Source organism: Bos taurus, chromosome 16, assembly GCF_002263795.3.
Source record: "Bos taurus isolate L1 Dominette 01449 registration number 42190680 breed Hereford chromosome 16, ARS-UCD2.0, whole genome shotgun sequence".
Lineage (NCBI taxonomy): Eukaryota > Metazoa > Chordata > Mammalia > Artiodactyla > Bovidae > Bos > Bos taurus.
In genome coordinates, this window is record NC_037343.1 from 49333110 (window position 1) to 49352285 (window position 19176).

General features: G+C 61.1%; 1 protein-coding gene across 7 annotated transcripts in view; it reads right to left on the reverse strand.

Moving 5' to 3' along the window:
• The window catches only part of TP73 (tumor protein p73), an 81265-nt gene that overhangs the window by 3624 nt on the left and 58465 nt on the right, over nt 1-19176 (reverse strand). For all 7 annotated transcript variants that reach the window (XM_059875752.1, XM_010813404.4, XM_002694119.7 and 4 more), the window contains 7 exons: nt 17389-17631; nt 4023-4209; nt 3642-3757; nt 2082-2191; nt 1614-1756; nt 1187-1275; nt 286-410 (listed from right to left, as the gene is read on the reverse strand). In XM_059875752.1, the coding sequence (XP_059731735.1) occupies nt 286-410; nt 1187-1275; nt 1614-1756; nt 2082-2191; nt 3642-3757; nt 4023-4209; nt 17389-17631 (1013 nt within the window). The remainder of the gene's footprint in view (nt 1-285; nt 411-1186; nt 1276-1613; nt 1757-2081; nt 2192-3641; nt 3758-4022; nt 4210-17388; nt 17632-19176) is intronic.

The following is a 19176-nucleotide window of genomic DNA, read 5'->3' on the forward strand; positions in this document are numbered from 1 at the left end:
GACCTGGGCAATGAGTAGGAGCCAGAGGGGCACCGTTCTTGACCCTGGAACCAGACCTGTTCTTGGTGGGTCACTGTCACCCCGACCACCCCTTCCTGGCCTCCACTCAGCAGACTTCTAGGCTGAGATGCTGCAGTTCAGGGAGCCTTCCTGGAGGAGAGGTACTGCCTGGTGCTGCTGTGTTTTCCCTACTGGGTCATCCAGCCCCATCTTTCCCCACATCAGACAGGTAGGTAAGACCCGGAAGACTGGGATTGGGGGCGGAGGTGGAGGGGCTGCACTCACGGCCTCTGCAGGAGCTGCTGCTGCTGCTGCCGGTAGGAGTCCACCAGCTGCTGGGGCACCAGCTCCATCAGCTCCAGGCTCTCCTTGACCTTCATCAGGATCTCAAAGTTCTCCCGGCCCCGCACCTGAGCACAGACAAGTGGACCCTCTGCCTGCCCAGGATATGTAGACACCGCCTGGCCCCAGAACCCCCCACCTCCTGGCGCAGGGGAGTGCTTCTTCTTTCTCAGGGCTCCCCAGCCCCTGCAGCCATGGGGTCCCCTGGTCCTGCTCTCCTCTTCAGAAGTAGGTCTGAGTGAAGCTGGTGGGCTGGCTCCTGTCCATGCAAACCACACCCATCCCTTACTACCCCTGAGTCTTTGCCACACTGCCCCCTCCCTCTTTTCAGAGCTCAGCAGACCTGGGGTACTGGGGGGGGCCCTGGACAAACATGGGGCTTCTCGAACAAGGAACTCATTCTTGAAGGACTCAAGACAAGTCCTTGAAGGACAAACAACAAGCTCACGTCATGGAGACCAGACCTAGCAAAGCAGGTGAGGGTTTATCTGAGCTGGGGTGGCCGCATCACAGGGCAGCCTATACTCCCGGCTCAGTGATGCGCTGGGGCCCACCAGGCTGTGGGATTCCTCCCACATGCTCCCTTGGGTGGGGGACTGCATCGCCCTGCACACTGTACCACTGTATCCGTAACGAGCCCTCCTGCTCTGGGAGCTCCATCAGTGGACCTGCTCCCCTTGTGGCTAGTCCAGCTCTCTGGGCCCTGGTTCTCCTTTCTGGGATCCACAGAGCTTGGGGTCTCAGCTGTCAGGGCATGCTGGATGGCACCTGCCACCCGCGGGGCCCTGGGTCTCCCCCTAGCACCGCCGTGCCCCGGCCTGGGCCCCGCAGCCGTGGGACTCACGTGTATGTAGTACACGTCATCGTCACCATGCCGCCTCTTCTTCACATTGGTGCCCAGGGCAGGAGCGGTAGGGGGGCTCTGCTTGAAGGCTGACAGGGGTCGGGGGCTTTGTGAGCAGGCAGGGAGGAGGCGGGGCACACGCAGGTGAGCCAAGCTAACCCCCTCACCCCACCCCACCACCCTCCCTGAGGTGTCCCTCGTGGACAGGCCCGAAGACCAGTCACCCACTTGGATGAGCAAACTGGAGCGGCCACCCAGGCTGGACAGAGTGGACTGGGGGGCAGCCACATGGGTGGGGCTCACTCTGTCCCCTGGACACAGGCTTGCATGTTTCCTGAAAGTCTCCAGACCGGTCCAGCTCGTCCGGAGGATGGCCTGGCTCTGACAGTCCGGAGTTGCCCTCCGCCCTTGCCCCCGCCCCGCTCACCGCGCTTGCTGGCAGCCCCGCTCTTGGCAGCACTCTCGTTGAGGGCCTGCTGCTCACGGTAGTGGTCTTCATCTGCTTTGCGGTCCCGGCCAGGACAGGCACAGATGCGGCCCTCGAAGGACCGGCGGCCCAGCACCTGTCCGCTGTCCAGGGTACAGCCAGAACCGTGAGCTCTAGGGGCCCACCTTCCCCACCCACCTTGAACCCTACGGGACTGGCCTTGATGGGCCCAGGGCTCAGGGCTGAGAGCACAGCTGCTCCAGGACACCAGGTCTTCTGCCTCCCTCCCAGGGTGGTGCCTGCCCCTGCAGCCCCTCCCAGCACATGGCCTTCAGGGGCCCTCCCCAAAGTTGCCTCCAGGGCCAGCATCCCTCCTAGGTCATGGCTGTCTCCCCAGCAAGACCCCCAGCAGCACTGGCCCAAATCCCTGCCTTCCCACCCCCCTACTCCCACCTCCAGCAGACTCACTCCCGTGTCTCCAGGGTGATGATGATGAGGATGGGCCGCCGGTTCATGCCCCCAACACAGCTGCTGTTGCACATGAAGTTGTACAGGATGGTGGTGAACTCTGTCCCCACCTGCACACAGGGAGGCGGGGAGGCTGTGGTGTCAGCAGGTGGCCTCAACCCACAGGTGTGGGGGCTCCTGGGCTTCCAAGCACCCATCCCTCACATCTCCGGTGGGCAAGAGGCTGCTGGGCCCTCTGGTCCTCTGCCATCTATCCACCCATTCACCATCCACCTGCCTCCATCCACCCATCTTTCCACCATTCACCATCCATCCATCAATCTACTTCCATCCACCTATCCTCCTATGGGTCATTCATCATCCATCTATTTATCTATTCACCATCTATCATCCATGCATGTATCCATCCATACATCTATCTATCCATCCCTCAGCCCCTATCCATCCATCATCCATCTACCTTCACCCACCCATCCTTCCATCCATCCACCCACCATCTGTCCATCATCCGTGCACCCAGGCGTACATCCATCCATTCCCCATGCACGCATCCACTTGTGTGACTACAACCTATCCATTCACACACTACGCTGAGTGCCATGTGCTGTGCTGGCTGTGGGAACCAAGAGAGCCATGGCGGTTGCCCCCACCACCTCCCCACCCTGACACAGGCTGGAGGTTGCCCAGGCAGCTGGGTATGAGCACAGGCCCCTGTGGGCACAGGTGTGTGTTTTGCAGTGTGGGCTCTTCTGGGCACTGCTCTGGCAGAGGGAGGGACCAGAGCTGTCCGAGTGGGCTCCACATACACTGGTTCCTGGAAGTTTACGGACCTAGGACTCGTGACCCCGGGGGCATCCTAGGACCACAAAATGTGCAGTTGTCGCGGTCTCCCTGGGTCTGGAGAATGGCTTAGGAAACCTGGCCTTTCACAGAACTCCTAGCACGTGGCCGCCACCAGGGGGCGGGAGAGACCTGCTTTCCTGGCCAGTCCTAGAGGTGGAGCCGGGCTGGAGGCTGAGGGCTGGGGGAGGGAAGCCGGGGTGGAAAGCCCTCCCAGGGCCCTGGTCCCACTGACATAAGGGCTGTTCCGTGGGGAAGCACGAGGGCTTCTGGGGAACCAGGTGCAGGAATGAGGCCTGGAGTGGGAATGCCTAGAGGACTGGCTACAGCACTGGGGGAGGGTCTCAGATCCAGGGTGGGGGTGAAGTAGTGCCGACTGCAGGTCTGTCCTCTTCTCCTCGGGGGCCTCCCACAACCCATTCCACCCGGCTGACTCCCCCTGACCTGAGTCCCTCCCTCCCCAGAGCCCTGAACCAGGAAGAGGGATGAAGGGCCGGGTTGAGGCTTAGGGGTCGCCGGGCCCACCCCATGCTGTAGAGCTGGGGGTGCAGATGCCCAGAGAAGGCTGGAGGGGCTGCCCCCAAGCCGGGGGTCAGGCTAGGAGGGACTGATGGACAGACAGATGAGAAGACGAGGGAGGAGCCCCACAGCTGGACTTAACTCTGGACACTAAGGAAGTGACTTGCGGGGCCTGTGCCCCACCCCCGCCTGGCTCCCTACCTGCGGGGGCTCATAGGGCACCATGACGCTCTGCCGGCCGGTGACTGGGTCGTCCACGTACTGCGAGAGGTTGTTGCCCTCCACACGGATGAGGTGGCTGGCGGGAGCGGACTGTCCTGCCGAGAGGAGTGAGCCGCTTCAGAGACCCTGCCAGCCAGGGGCTGCACCCCTTTGCCGGGCACAACGTAGTTGCTTCGGGGCCTCCCAGGGGGACGCAGGCGGCAGGCAGCTCTCACAGATGCCCGGGGCATCTGACTCAGCAGCCCTACCCCACTCCACGCGCCCTCCCATTGGACCTGCTGCCTCCAGGTAGGAGGCCGGGCCAGCCCTCCTCTTCCCTCCAGGGTGCAGAGGGGCAGAGGAGGGGGCGGGGACACTCACCTTCATTGAAGTCCCGCCCGAGCTCGTGGTTGGGGCAGCGCTTCACAACCTCGGTCACGTGCTCCGCCTTCTTATAGACGGGCATGGCGCGGATGGCGGTGCCTGGGGGCGGCGGGGCGGACACCTTGATCTGGATGGGGCACGTCTTGGCGATTTGGCAGTAGAGCTTCTTCAGCAGCGGGGAGTACTGCAGGGGATGGGGGTCGCGGTGAGGCTGGTCACACCTCCTCCTGCTGCGCCCCGCCAGGACTCCCCGCCCCAAGCCCTGGGATGACGGCCCTCGCTGGACACTTCTGGCTATCTTTCCCTCCCAGCTTCTCCCCAGCCCCACTCAGCAGGTGCCGAGTGTCCTGTGCTGCCGGGAGGAGGCGCTTTCTGTCTGGATCTCACTAGTTGGAGGAGGAGGATGAGAATTGGACCATAAAGAAGGCTGAGTGCTGAAGAATTGATGCTTTCAAATTGTGGTGCTGGAAAAGACTCTCGAGAGTCCCTTGGACTGCAGGATCAAACCAGTCAATCCTAAAGGAAATCAACTCTGAATATTCATTGGAAGGACTGATGCTGAAGCTGAAGCTCCAATAATTTGGCCACCTGATGTGAAGAGATGACTCACTGGAAAAGACCCTGATGCTGGGAAAGACTGAAGGCAAAAGGAGAAGGAGGTGGCGGAGGATGAGGTGGTTAGATAGCATCACCGACTCAATGGACGTGAGTTTGAACGAACTCTGGGAGATAGTGAAGGATAGGAAAGTGAGAAGGAGCTGCTGGAGAGCAGGGCTGGGAGCCAGGTCTGGTGCCTCAAGCCTGTGGACCTTAAGCCTCCAGGCTGTAGTGGTTTGAGGGGTGAGGTGCAGCATCCCGTGTCGGGTTTAAAAGCCTGGAGTCAGGTCTTCTGGCATTTGTGCAGAGGAGACAGGCACAGGGACTCCCCGGACCATCCTCGGAGGGGCCAGCCCTGCAGTTGGGTTCTGGCCACTGCAAGTGGGGGGCTTTGACCACGGAGCCCCAGGATGCCTAAAAGAAGCCCCTGACCCAGGGAGGATGGGATGATGCCCACACCACCTGCAGGGACCCCCAGGGCCAGTGCCCAGGGGTCCAGGTGGCCCACCTGAGGACCCAGGCTGGCTCTCGTGAGCCCAAAGTGACCTTGATGGAAGGGCCCCTTGGAAACAGGGGTGTCCACTCATTTCTAAGCTGGCTGTTCTCCAGTGACTGGCTCCTGGGGGCCCATGGCCCTATCTATCCACAGGGACAGTGGGGAACATCAAGCTCTTAGAGTCACAGGAGGCTTCCTGTCCCCATGCCACATCCCTGGGTCCCCCCACAAGCCCAGGGGACTTGGAGTTACCCCAGCCAGAAGACTCTGGGAAGCCCCCAGCACATCACACCATGGTGTGTGGGGTCAGGCTGGAGACGGGGCTGCTGCAGTCCAGAGGATGAGCAGGTCTGAGCCCACCTTTGCCAAGGAAGCTGGCGCCTGACACCATGACCCATAGATGAAGGCCACCCTGGCCACTTGCGCTGCCTCTCTGGCCACCAAGGGACACAGTGGACCCTCAGGGCCTCCTAACCTCAGCCACTCCAAGTCCGGGAAGAGCAAGGGAGATGGAGCTCACCCTGAGCCCAGGGGGAAGGGGTCCCTGCCCCTCAGCACCCTCGACCCTGAGCAGCACAGCTGTCCTTCCTCTGATGAACTGAAACCCAGCCAGAAACGCTGCCCTGTCCCTGCAGTGGGTCTGGGGGGCTTGGGGAACAAGTGGGAGGGTCTTCCTAGTGACGTCCTGGGGGATGGGGACCCTGCCCAACTCCCTCGGCGCTGGTTGCAGGACGAGCGCCCTTGTACCCCTGTCACGGAAGGGATCGGATGCCCACAGGGCTTGTCCCCTCCCAGGTGCTCTGTCCACTTGTGCCGCAACCCCACTGCTGCAGGCAGGCACACCCGCTATGGATGCAGGTGGGCCCTCAGCTGCTAGACAGCAGGCTCAGAGGCCACACGGCAGGGGGCAGCTTGCATCCCAGGGAGGTGACCGCTGACCTCCTGTGTCCCCATCAGGATAAATGCTGCCCCTTCACCAGTTTGGGAGATCAGCTGAGTGCCCCGTCTCGAGATCTGTGCCCAGGCAGCACTAGCCCAGCCCAAAGCAAACTCCAGGTGCCAGCCGAGGGCCCAGCTCTCTTGTCCACCCACGTACGAGGCTTCAGTGTCCGTCCCTGACGTGAGACAAGTGTGCACTTAGTCTCGGGATGAAACTGCCTGGTCATCGTCATGGAGGAGCTTCAGAGGGCTACCCAGGGGGTCTTCCTGGTGGAGGAGGGCCCCACAGGGAATGGGAGGCCTCAGTTGGATTGCAGGGACCTGAACACAAGCAGTGATGGAGTAAGAAGCTGGGATGCCGGGAGCCATCCACTCGGCAAGCCTTTGTTGAACGCTTAGTGTTTGCCCAGCTCTTGGCTCATTAAGGAAATGAGCCGAGAGGCCCTCCACCCCCAGAAAACTCTAGACTTAGCTGAGGCTCACGGCTCATGCCCAAAGGCCACGCAGCCTCATGGCCTCCTGCTGTGGCTGTTGGATCCCAGATGGGGCTTCCTCCCCTGCAGGTGACCCACCTGCCTTCGGAAGGCTCAGGGAATAAGGTGACCCGGGACTGGGAGGGGCATGCGGAGGACTGCAGAGAGCTGGCCTGGACTACTGGGGGTGGTCTGCAAGGGGAGACTGCCTGAGGTCTGGCCACTGTGTCCCAGTTTCAGCTCTGGGCTGGACAGCTGGGACACCTTAACCACTGGACAGACCTTTCTGTGGCGTGACCGTCGGCTGTGCAGGTCCCCCTCCGGGAGTCCCATTCGCCCTCTGACTTGTGCTCCCACCCAAGCCCTGAGATGGGTAAAGTCTACCAAGACCAGGCATTCCTGGCAGCCCCACTGAGGAGGGAATGGAGACAACAGGGTGCATCCAGGCTCCAGGTGCAGCCTGGGGAGGTACAAAACTGCTGCCCCCCCTACCCCAACCCCCCAGGCTCCCTGATCACCCCCTGGCTTCAGAACCCCCGCCCCACCCACACAGCCTTTCCCCCTGGGCTGCCTGCCCCAGCCCCACTGGCCACCTCCGCCAGAGCTGAGGACGCCCCACCCTCTGGGAGGAGCTGCCGGGAGCTGTCCCTGGTACCGCCGGGCAGCAGCAGCCCAACCGCCCCGGTGAAAGGCAAAAGCCGACTCGGCTGGGAGCACACCGCCGCCTGGGGCGCCTCACCGGCCAGCGGTGAGGGTGCAGAGAACACTCTTCCCTCTGTGGTCCTAGCAAGGCCAGTCACTGGCTCTCCACCGCTCCCCATAGGGGTGCCCCCAACCCAGTGCTGCCCTCCCTACTGGCTGCTCTTGTGGCTTTCGGGCACACACACAGGTCAGGCCCCCACTCCAGCAGGGGGTGGATCCACAGATGTCCAGCCTGGGCAGAGCCCGGTAGCGTCAGGGAGCGAGACCTGAGGTCTCCGCAGCCTGGTAGCATCAGTGGTGACACCTGTAGTCGCCGGCCTACAGGGCAGGAGGGAAGCCTGGGAGGGGAGGGGGCAGGCCGGAGGGGTTGGGGGCAAACCAGTGGTTGGGTGCAGAGTGGGACCTGGAGGGAATGAAGGAGCCCCCCCTCCTCCCAGAGCTCCGGGGCCTCAGGCCATCCTGGGCACGGGGCAGGGAGAAGGAGGGCTCCTGGGTCCTCCTCGGTTCTGTAAGAAAGATCACGTGGAGACAGTTCCTCTCTCCCTCCTGCCTGCCTCTCCTTCCCTAGGACCGCTAGATGGATGTGTTTCAACAGATTCCGAGCTGATAAAATCTTATTTATCTTCGGCTGTTGACACGGAGCCGTCAGGACTTGCCTGTTCGGGGATGCGTGTGTTCCTTCGTGTTTGCAGGAAATGGTTCTCCCAAACACTGGTGTGTGCCCATCCCGCCCCCTCCAGCTCTTCCCCTCAGATCCACACCTCCCCGTCCCCCGCCCAGCTCACGATGGGCCCGGCCTGGCTGGAAGCCACAGGCCTGGCAGGGCTGGTGCGGGGGTGATGGGGGAGAGGGCGGCGGGTGGCGGGCGCGGCGTGGTGGCTGTTAATTTCCTCGCGCCCGCTCCCCGGCAGCTGGGTGCCCAGCATGGGCAGGTTTGGGCAGGAGCAGAGTGGAGAGGTGATAATAACTTGTCTGTCATTTTCCAGGGACGTGTAGCGTCTTGCAAACCGCAAATACCGTTAACCAGCTTGGGTGAATCTGTTACAACAGATTCTGGGAGACGGGGCCCTCAGTGGGGGCTTTATTTTTTTTAATGATTTTTTTATAGACCACTTTTATCTGCTTTCTGTATGTGTGTGCATGCATGCGCTGGTGCTCACACCCACATTTCTCCCTGCTCTTGGGCTACGGACCCTTTGAGGACCTCCTCAAGACCACAGACCCTCACTCACCCTAGAAAAGCTCTCGAGTAGATCAGCAGAGCGCTTGGCAAGAAGCTTCGTGGGGTTCCAGGAAGCTTCCAAAGCTCATAGGAACCCCCGGTTCAGCCTCCTTTCTCCCTCCAAGGGAGGAGGCCTCCCAGGGTGACACACACCACAGGGACAGTGCCCCCTACTTCTGGCCACCCCCTCACTGGCACAGATCCACTTCCACAATCCCATCTTCACTCAGCCAAGAGGGACTGGGGACACGGGGAGCTCTGACAGACGTCAGCGAGGTGACCGGCCTGGGGGATGCAGGGACACCTATGACCATCACCACAGCCTGCTTCAGGGCACCCACGCTCAGAAGGCAGTGAAGGTCTTCGCTGGAAACCCACACACAAGGAAACCCATGGCCAACACTCCACCCTGGATGCGGGCCTGGTGGCTGGAAGATCCAGGGAACTTGGGACGCCAGGGCAGCAGCCGGTGCCTGGCCGGCAGAGAAGGCAGGCCTCTATGATTCCTCAACAGCTCCTAGCTTGGGATGGGGTGGTGTGGGATATGCTTCTGCTGACACCTCTGTGAACCTGGATGGCCCAGGCTCCCCTCGCCAGGAGCCCAGCAGACCGGGAGGTGGAAACAGGCTGTGCTGGTGCTGAGAGACCCTGACTACCATCTTGGGGAGGCCCTGGAGGCTGTGTTCTAGAAGCTGTCCCCCGGAGAGAGAGAGAGGCTGCAGGCCCCTGACAGCCTCAGTGAGTGTGCCCCCTTCAGCTGCACCCCTAAACCAGCACTCCTCGTCCCACTCAAGGCTGTGGGCTGCCAGGGGAAGTGGCTTCTGTCCTGGGCTAAGATCAGGGGCAAGGTGGACAGCAGGAGTGCACTGAGCTGACCCAAGAGAGAGGCTCCAGTGGGCACTGGGCCTGCTGTGCAGGGTGGCCAGCAGGGCAGGAGCCGAGGGCCCACCCAAAGCCTGGCCAGACAGAGGGGACAGACCACGTGGGTCTGGGGAGGCCATGTCCGCTGGTGTCGAGGCCAGGAGGCCCGTGAGTGGGCGCCGTTGCCCTGCACTCTCAACGGGGCTCCCGGGGCCACCTGCATGGCCACCGTTTACTGACACCTTCTCTGTGCTGGGTCCACTCGCACACAACCCCCCCCTCGAGGTCACCCTCTCACCCTGTTTTAGCAACACAGAGCTCTGCTTCGAAAAGCTGGGGTGGCGCCGCCTTGGGCCCTTGAGCTCCATCTCCAGAGCCCTTGTCACCACTGGGCTTGACTTGGGGCCGTGAAGACCACGTAGCTCAAAGAGGCAGGTGGACAAGGACACAGGGCCAGCTGTGACACCCTTCATCCCAGCTGGGCTGAGCTCCAGCCTCTCAGGACAAGGGAATCAACAGGCAGGAGCCTGACCTGCCCTGTCCTGCTGGGGAGGGGGGGCATCTCCCTCGACTGCAGAAGGAGCATAAGACAGCCTCCTGGTGCAGTGAGGGGTCTCCAGGTGGGGATTGCTGGGGAACAGCTAGCTGGGGGGAGGCAGCTGGCCTGGATGCTCCAGCCCCCACTTTTCTGTTGAGATGCTGTGTGATGAGCCTCAGTTCTGACCCTGAAGGGCCTTGTCGAGTCACCAGCTCCCCTGTGAACAGTGCTTGGGGGGTCCTGGCACACAGGGGGTCCTGTTGTCTCCTCGGTCACTCTGGTCCCTCCAGGAAGAGGAAGCTGCCCAGAGGCCGGCCGTGCCCGTGGCCCCAGTGAACCCTGAGGAGGAGAAGGACGTGCCCCCACCCCCTACTCCCAGGGCACAAACAGCGTCACCATCCAAAGCACCAAACTTTGGTTCTGCCGGGTCCAAACTCAGTTCCTCTGCCCACAAACTTGGCTTCTGACTTTGCAAGCCTGTCTGTGCTGGCCTCCTTTGAAGTCCAGTGTCCCTGCCTGCAGTGGGTATCCCCGCAGGCTGGCCTCATGGAGACAGCGCTCTGGCCAGAACCCGGCTAGCAGGGCCATGGCCAGGCCTCGGAACTGCCCGACATGAGGCAGCGTGGGGAGGCTGCCTACCAGCCCAGCTCTGATCCAGTGCTGGGAGGGCCCCCGGGACGGCCGGGGGAAGAGGCCCCCACTATGCTCACCCTACCCCCTGTGCCTTTTTGAGTTGTCGTGGCCTTGTCGGCATGGTGAAGGCAAGGGTCAGTGGCCAGCTTCCACTCACAGGACAGTCCCAGAGCCTCTGCCTGTGGGCATGCCATTCTGGATACTGGGCTGTGCAGTGCAGGCAGTCCTTCCCCCAGCTCCCTGCAGCTTCTGGATGGCCTGGGGGCATCAGGGCCAGAGCTGAACCAGCTGCAGGAGGCTGAGGGGACTCAGGGAGGGGAGGCTGGGCAGTGGCCACGGCAGTGGCAGACGCTCAAGGTGGCCTCCTGGAGGGCTGTCACGTCGGTCCCAGCAGGAGCCCTAAGGAAGCACCCTCCTGCCTCTGACCTTCCTGCCATGGCTGCCACAGGTAAGCCCCCAGTTGGGAACCACAGTTAAAGCCACGCCCTCCAGTCAGGAAGCAGTGAGAGCATTTCTTCACTAAACAAACCCCACTCCCGGCCAGCAGGAGAGAAGCCCCGGGACCTGCATGCCCTGGACACGGTGGGTAGCCATTTCTCAGCTTTTAGTACAGATGGCTGCAATCGAAGTTTTCGCTGGAACTTGTAACTGGCCAGTGAAGGGTCCGAGGCAGGGAGTACTGACTTCTGAACATCCGGTCCCGTGCAGCGCAGCATGAGGCGCTCCCACTACATAGCACCACCTGGGCTCATCCTCCCTGGGCACTAGAGGCTCTGGCTGCTCCCCTCCCCAACACCAGGACCCCACAGAGGAAGGGGGCCTAGCCCTGGTAGGTCTGTGATCCTGAGGACTCTGCCTCCAGGCCACTGAGTGGTTTTCCCAACAGCCTCTGATCATCTACTTCACCCAACCCTGTGTACCTTTCACAGGGGCTTTCCTGCCCTAGAAATTCTGAGGGATCCATGAACTTGAGCTTGGTTTCCAAGTTCGGGATCTGAGAAAACCCCAAAGCAGATTTCCCTGACAACCAACCACAAGGACCCACTTGGCTTGGACACAAAGCCCCCACTCACTGCTCAGCTGTGACCTTCATCCCGAGTTCCCCATGGCCAAGGTCCAGGGCACTCAGCCCCCTGCTGCTGCAGCAGCGGTTTTAGGAGAAACCGAGGTGGGGTCTCCCCTTCTGGCCTCACTTTCCCACCCAGAAAGGGGGCTAAGGGAGCCTGAGAGTGAGCTGAGGATGGCGGGCCTGGCTGAGGTGTGGCAAGAGAGGAAGAGGGGCGGGTCCCCTGCCCAGCTCCCCTGACCCCCAGGCTCTCCTGGCCTGTGGCTACTTTTACTTTTGAGCCTGGTCAGACCCGATCTTATAGAATGCTCCTGAGGAGTTTTCATTGGTCAATAAGAAGCAGACAGAGAAAGTGGTCAGGCAGACTCCACCCGCCCAGGGGCAGCTGTCACTCACGCGCTGACAGTGATCACAGGCTTGCTAGGGGCCTGGGTGCTTCCTGCCGTAGCCATTGGCAGGCCCTGTACCTCTGAGGGGTCAGCTCCCCTTACCACTGGTCCCCTGGGTCCTGGGGGTGTCTGCAGACCCAGCCCTCGGAGCTGGGAGAAGGCTAGTCCTTAGATGTGCCCCACAGAGGTACACAGGCTGTGCCTACAAGCTAAGTAATGAAAGCCAGGGGTCAGGCTGCTGGGGTTCCAACCCCTCTCTCCCTGTGCTGATGGGTGACCTTGAGCAGGGACCTGGCCACCTAAGCCTTATCAGTAAAGTGGGGAGACCCTGAGAGCCTACAGCATGTACCAGGGTGCTCCTGGTGGGGCCTGCCCACAGGGGGACCCTGCAGGGGCACTGTTGATCCACAAACCGGTCACCCCAAAATTCACAGAGCTGTGTCCAACTCAGAAAAAGTCCCAGGAGATGAGAAATGACATGGATCGCATTGTGTCCCTTCCACAGCCCCACACTTCCGAGATGGACCCCCAAACCCAGGGGTTCCTCTACAAGAACCTTGGGGTGGGAGGTGGCAGCTGCCCTGGGAGCACCCCTCAGCAGCAGGGACTCAGGGCTCCTCTCAGGAGTCCCCAAGCTGAGCTCTGTGACCTCCAGGCGCAGGGCTCCCTGGCTGCTTGAGGGGACAGAAGGAGAAGAGGTGACCCCTACCTCGGGCTGCGAGCCAGGCACTGATGCCCCAAGTCCAGCCACAAGAAGCCCTGACCCCAAGCTCGACACAGGGTGAGGTTTGCTGAAGACCCTCCCTGAGTGTGGTGCATCCGATTCCCCTAAATAACCCGCGTTTCATCTCCACAGTGTTAGGACTCTTCCTTCAGTTTCAAATACGTATAATTGCTCCTGGTGCCAGTAAAAGGTATTAATTCCACTTATGCATTCCATAAACTTTTAGGATAACGCAATTGATACCGCGATCATGTTGGGACACCTCCACTATTATTTTCCTGCTTGCAAACCTCCGAGGGGCTGGAAAGTTTTCTCCCAAATCCATTAGTGTTGACTCAGCCCCGTTCTACCCAGGAATCCCATGAAGTGCCTTTGTGTTTCCTGGCCCCCCACCGTGTGCTTCTAGGAGGGGCATCACTTGGCCTTCGTGGGCCAGCTAACCCCCAAGACAGGCAAATGGACACATTCCCCACTGAGTCTGAGGGAAGCTGGAGGTCACTGAGGGGCTTTGTCCAGGCTGGCGGGCTGTCCATAGGTCCCCCAGGGGCCAGCTGTGCCCTCACACTCCCGCGTACCCACACCATCTCTCCTCACGGCAGCCTGCCCTGTGGGCCGTCAGCAGTGCCACCCAGTCTGCCCAAGGTGACCACAGATGCCCAACAGGGCCAGCGCTCTGACCACAGTAAGTCGCCCTTCTGCCCTCGGAAGCCCCTTCTCAAACCTCCAGAACACCAAGGACAGCCCTTCCCTGGCTCCCAGGTTCAGCCTGGAAGCAGATGGGGAGGCCGGGCTGGGCTCTATAGCATCCAGACGCCCTCACAGGGGCTGCTGCTGCTCTGTGCTCCCTGGGACTCTTGTCACCAGCTGTCCCCACACTGACAATGTAGGGGGGCTCCCGGGGTGGGAGTGGCCATCCAGAGGTCAACAGAGGGTGAACCGCCATGTCTTGGGGAGTATGTGGAACAGGGACCCGGGAACCTGGCACCTCCATCCGCAGCCTGGATCCACCCATCTACCAGCCCAAAGAGCATCAGTGCCCAAGGGCGCCAGCCTCACTCACACCCGTGAGCTCTCATGATGCCTGTCTCTCTCCAAAGCGCAGAAGGCCCCCAAAATGGACAAGCCCCAGCCGGGATGCTCACAGGCAGCGAACACTGGCAGGGGTTACAGAACCTCCTGTGATAGTGCCCTGGCCAGCCACACGCCCACCTGGCCTGGGCCCTGCCCCTTGTTCACAGTCTCAGGAAGAGCCCAGGCCCCTCCTCTGGCTGCTCAGTTACCTGCCACCCACTGCTCCCGGTTCCTGGAGAAGGGGAGGGGCTGTCAGAACCCTGGGCAGCAACCAGGAGGCACCAGCATGCGTGTGCGTGTTTAAGAACATGTATGCATGTCTGCACAGGTGCTCCCATGTGCAGACAGCATCTACATGCACGCCATGTGCACACGTGTGCTGTGGTGTGCATGTGTGTGTTATGTGTGCGTGTCTGCATGTGTTGACACGCCTGTGCGTGTCTGCATGTGTTCACATGTCTGTGCATGTCTGCGTGTGTGTTCACACATCTGTGCATGTCTGCATATGTGTGCTATGTGAGCGTGTCTGCACACGTGTTCGTGTTTGTGCATGCATATCTGAGTGTTTCATGCACGCATATGTGCACATATCCTATGAGCTGAGGGCTCCAGGCCCTTCTGAGCCCTCAGTGTGGGTATGAGACCTGAAGTCTAAGGCACACAGGTCAGAGCAGATCCATCCAGGGCTGTGGGACTCGCAGGGGGCATTGGCCAAACAGAAGCCAAAGACCCCATTAACAGCTGCAGCCGTGTGGGGACTGGTGAGGGTGTTTTTCCTGAGCAGGGAGAGGAGTGAAGGCAGCAGTCAATCTGGAATTGCACTTGAGAAAAATATGAATTATCTATCAGTTACCAGCAGGCTGGCGTAGGGGGCAGCGGGCGGCACAGCGGAAGCCAGGATCGCAAGCCCGAGCGGCAAGTCTGGGCAGTGCCTGCACAGCCAGGGCCCCGCAGCCGTGAGCAGGGAGGATGCCCAGTGGTCTCCGTCCTCACCAGGAGCTGGCTGCCCATCTGCCCCCTCTCTGGGCAAGGAGGAGAGCCTGTGGGGACGGGGTCCGCTCCCAGAACCGAGGTGCCAAAAATCTCATTATCAATGTTTGTCCCATCTCTACCCTGGCATGGAGAAGGGCCAGAGAAGGGGATCTGTGAGCACCGTCTTCCTTCACTCAGCTCCATGAGCCATGGTGGAGGGTGGGAGGTGTGGGGAGGAAGGGAGGGAGGGAGGTATCCACTGCTTGGGCTCTGGGGGTGAGAAGGGCTGGAGATTGGAGGCAGAGCCACTGGGGCAAGCGAGGCTTCCTCTGCGCCCTGGACAGACCACCCATGCGACCACTTAGGGCCAGCACAACTGTGGCCAAGGCATGAGCCCCTCCAGCCCTAAGGTCACACGCCTGGCAGGGGACGGTAGAGGCAACCAGGCACCAAGGGGCAGCTCCCATCCCTCCCCGAGGACCAGCTCAGACCATTCCAGGTGCTCCAAGCCCCCAAGATGCGACAGAAATTCCACCAGCATCCTCAAACAGTGGAAAGGAAGGGAGCCAGGACCCCCACAAGCTGCCCACCAGGACTCCTAAGAACCAGCAACTTGGGCCCTGATGACAGAATGTCAGTGAAGAAGGGACCGGGATCCTTCTGCTTAGAAGAGAGAGAAAGGGCTTAAGAAGCAAGTGGGAACTTGGAATAAGAGCGGTAGTGGGCCTCCTGTTGCTTGAGGTGTGCAAGTGCAGTGATGTCTTGAGGGCCAGACCTCACAGCAGGGGTGTGGGGAGCAGGACCCCACAGGCCATAAAGAATCCCTGGCAGGTGCAGCTTTGGGTAAACAACTTTGTCCAGGAGGACCAGGCTCCGTGGCACCCCCATCATCTAAGGAAATAATAAAGACATGCCATCACTAAGCCCCATGCAGCACAGGCACCATCCCATTTAAGCCTTATCTCCTTCACCAATAGAGCAAAGGAATGAACATTTGCAGATGAGGCCATCTGGGCACCAACAGGACCAGGTGCTCCCTTGGCCACTGCAAGCCCTGGAGTCAGTCTGAGCCTTGACTCAGCAATCGGTCAGCATCTGGGGGAGCCCACTGCTCAAGCAAGAACTCAGAAATAGCTGTAGGGGGCTGCCCAGGCTGCCTTTTGCTCCGCCCCATCTCTGGTTCCCCAGAGTGTGGGAAAACCACAGTCTGGCCAGTGGGCACTGGGGACAGTGGGAACCAGTTCTTAAAGTGGCAGAACCTTAGTGTCACCTTCTCAGCACTCCCATGGGGGCCAGAACCAGTCCCCGGACACAGCCCAGCCTCCTCTGCTCCAGGGTCCTTTGCCAGGAGCTATGAGTGAGCACGGAGATGCTGTTCCTGGAGAAGGTGATGTGGCCCCATGGCCAGGACCTGCCAGGGGTCCACAGAGCATGAACCAGAGCCAGGCTCACTTTCCCTTCCTGGGGGCAGGCAGGAGACTGGCAGGTCCTTGGGGTGCCCTTTCCTGCCCCATGCCCTGTGTACCCAATGCTCAGAGGTGAGCTGCTAGTGTATCCAGGGGTCTCGGAGTCTCTATAGCCTTTACTCTGCCCCAGGGGGACATCAGGCAGCCTGTTTCTCTCTCAGCCAACAGTAGGGACAGTGCGGTTCCCACGCCAGCACCACCACCCCACCCCACCCCGCCAGCCTCTGCATAACTCTGAGAAGGCGGTCTAGACTATCCTGCATGCATGCTAATTCGCTTCAGTCGAGTTTGACTCTTTGCCACCCTGTGGACTGTAGCCCACCAGGCTTCTCTGTCCATGGGATTCTCCAGGCAAGAATACTGGAGTGGGTTGCCATGCCCTCCTCCATGGGATCTTCTCAACCCAGGGATCGAACTTACATCTCGGGTTTCCTGCACTGACAGGTGGGTTCTTTACCACTAGCGCCACCTGGGAAGGCCAGTCCTGGACTATAAATGGGTCAGTAACAGATTCTACCTTCTGGATTGTAGGCAGTTTCAAGGGTTAACATAAATTCAAAGAGCTTAGGGCAATAGCAATTCACAATAGCAATTCTGGGAAGCAGCAACCATGGGTGTGTGGGATGTTCTCAAAGTTGGCAAAATCTTGATGGTGGTGGGTAGGAACATGCAGATGTGCCCAAGGGCGCTGTGGCAGGGCCTGGGGTCCGCAGCCTTGGGGCTCCATCTCGACCTCCTGTCTCACACCCACACTTGGAGATGACAACCCAGAGACAGAGTGGGCAACGCCTAAACATGCCTACGACAGAGGCTTCTCGCCAGCCTTGCACTGCCTGGAGGAGGTGGCCTCTGTGGACCCAGGGACCGAGCTCAGATGGCTTCAGGTATCTGAGGTGGGAGCCTCCTGTCCACCCAGGACAGAATTCAAACCACAGCCCCCACCCAAGCTCAGGGATGCTGGCCAGGCAGTCTTGATGAAAACAGTCTGCCTCTGTCCTCACGGGGGACGAGGGACATGTCCATCCCCTCTGGGGTGCTGTGGGCGGCTCTGTGGGAGGCTGGCCCACTCTGGCCACGCGTCCAAGGGCTGGGCCCGCCCAGACTGCCCAGCCCTGAGACCCGCCTCCTGCCTGATGCTCCTCCTGGCCAGGTGGGAACCCTGAGCGGACACGGGTGTATGTGGTCACCCCCTCCCTGCCCTGGGCACCACTCACCGTCCAGGTGGCCGACTTGGCTGTGCTCGACTGCTGGAAGGTCACCTCGAAGTGGTGAGGGCCAGGGTAGTCAGTGTTGGAGGGGATGACGGGCGCGGGTGACATGGTGTCGAAGGTGGAGCTGGGCTGCGCGTAGGGCGAGTGGGTGGGCACGCTGGCGGCGTGCTCTGGGGTGTAGGGGCTGGCTGAGGCCGCGCGGCTGCTCATCTGGTCCATGGTGCTGCTCAGCAAATTGAACTGGGACTGGCGGGAAGGGGAGGAGGGAGGGGGAGACACACAGTCAGGCTGGAGAGTGGAAGCCATCCCGTCCGGGGAGGTGTCCTGTTACAGGAGCCTTAAAGGGCCAGCGGCTCAGTCATCCCAAATATTTCCTCGGTACCCCCCCACCCCGACAGGTCACTACTTGTGTTGGGATAAACTGACATATTCACCTCGCCCTCCTCTCTCCATCAGCCTCCCGGGTGCCAGGGCTCCTGGGGCTCTGCTGAGCGCACCTGGAGGGAGCTGCCTGTGGGGGCAGCTCCCAGGGCTGATGCCCTGGCTGCACTCTCTGGGGGCAGCACCTGGCTCAGCATCCTCATTTCTTGCCACCCCAACCCCCCGCCCCCTTCAGTTCAAAGTGGGGAGACCTTGCCCCAGGGAACCAGGCAGAAAGAGGGTGCCCCAGGGTGCAGGGGGCACACACCAGGCTCCGTCCAATGCAGGGGCTGCCCAAGAGGCTCTGGGGATCCAGCCCTGTAGGGTTGGGGGCTGGATGGTGGCTGAGCCAAGAGTCACTTTCGAAGGGCCCCTACAGGCTGCCTCCATCCATCAGCATCTGAATGCCGCACCCCCGCCCCCGCCCCCACCCCCACAGTCCCCTCTGCTAGCATCTTCCACACCCTCCACACACAGAAGGAACAGGAACTCAGCCTCACCGTGTGGGCGTGTCCCCTGGGTCACCCTCTGCGGGGTCGACCATCAGTCCCTGCCAGGAGCTTAAAGGAGACCCCAGCAAAGGGAGGGGGTGCCAACCCATGATTCAGTGCCTTGAGGGCAAGGCAGGGCAGAGCCCCCCAGGAGGGCTGGCACGGAAGACCCCCTCCCGATGGCGGGGTGGGGGGGCTGAGGGGGGGGAGGCTTCAAGCAGGAGGTGGTTCAGAGGATGACACAGTAGCCGACAGGGACCAGACCGGCTCTAACCTCGAATGCTAAACTGCTCCTTCTCTGTGCCAGCTGCGCTCCGCGGAGCTGTTCCTTCTCACCACCTGGGGTGGGCGTTGCCGCCCCCACTTGCGAATGAGGAGACTGAGGCTGGAGAGCGGGTGATAACCTGGGGACTGTGAACTGGGGGACTTGCGTCTGGTGGGCAGAGAGCCTGGAGTCCCCCTAGTGGGGTGAGGGTTAGGGGTGGGGGGAGGACCAGAGGTGGCGGGGAGGACGGGACAGTGGGAGGAGGGGGGCAGGACCAGACAGCGGGAGAGGAGCCCTCCTGCTCTGTCCTCTTCTCCACAGTGAAAAATAAAAGAGCAAGTTCCTCCCATGGATGGTCAGGAGAAACTCCGCCCTGGGGCAACCCATGCTCAGCACCCCTCTGCACTTCAGGAGGCTGGGGCTCCATGACCCAGAGTCCCCTCCTGCTCAGTACTCCTCCCCAGGCACGCATTCCCCTGGGCCCCTCCCAGCCTGGAGAGGTGACTCTTCCCCTGAGGTCTGCCCAGCCTGGAGGAACTTCGGCTGGCCCTGGTGATGATGGAACCGGGAGGTGACTGGTGACGGACGGCAGGTGGCTGGTTCTTAGCAAAGCCA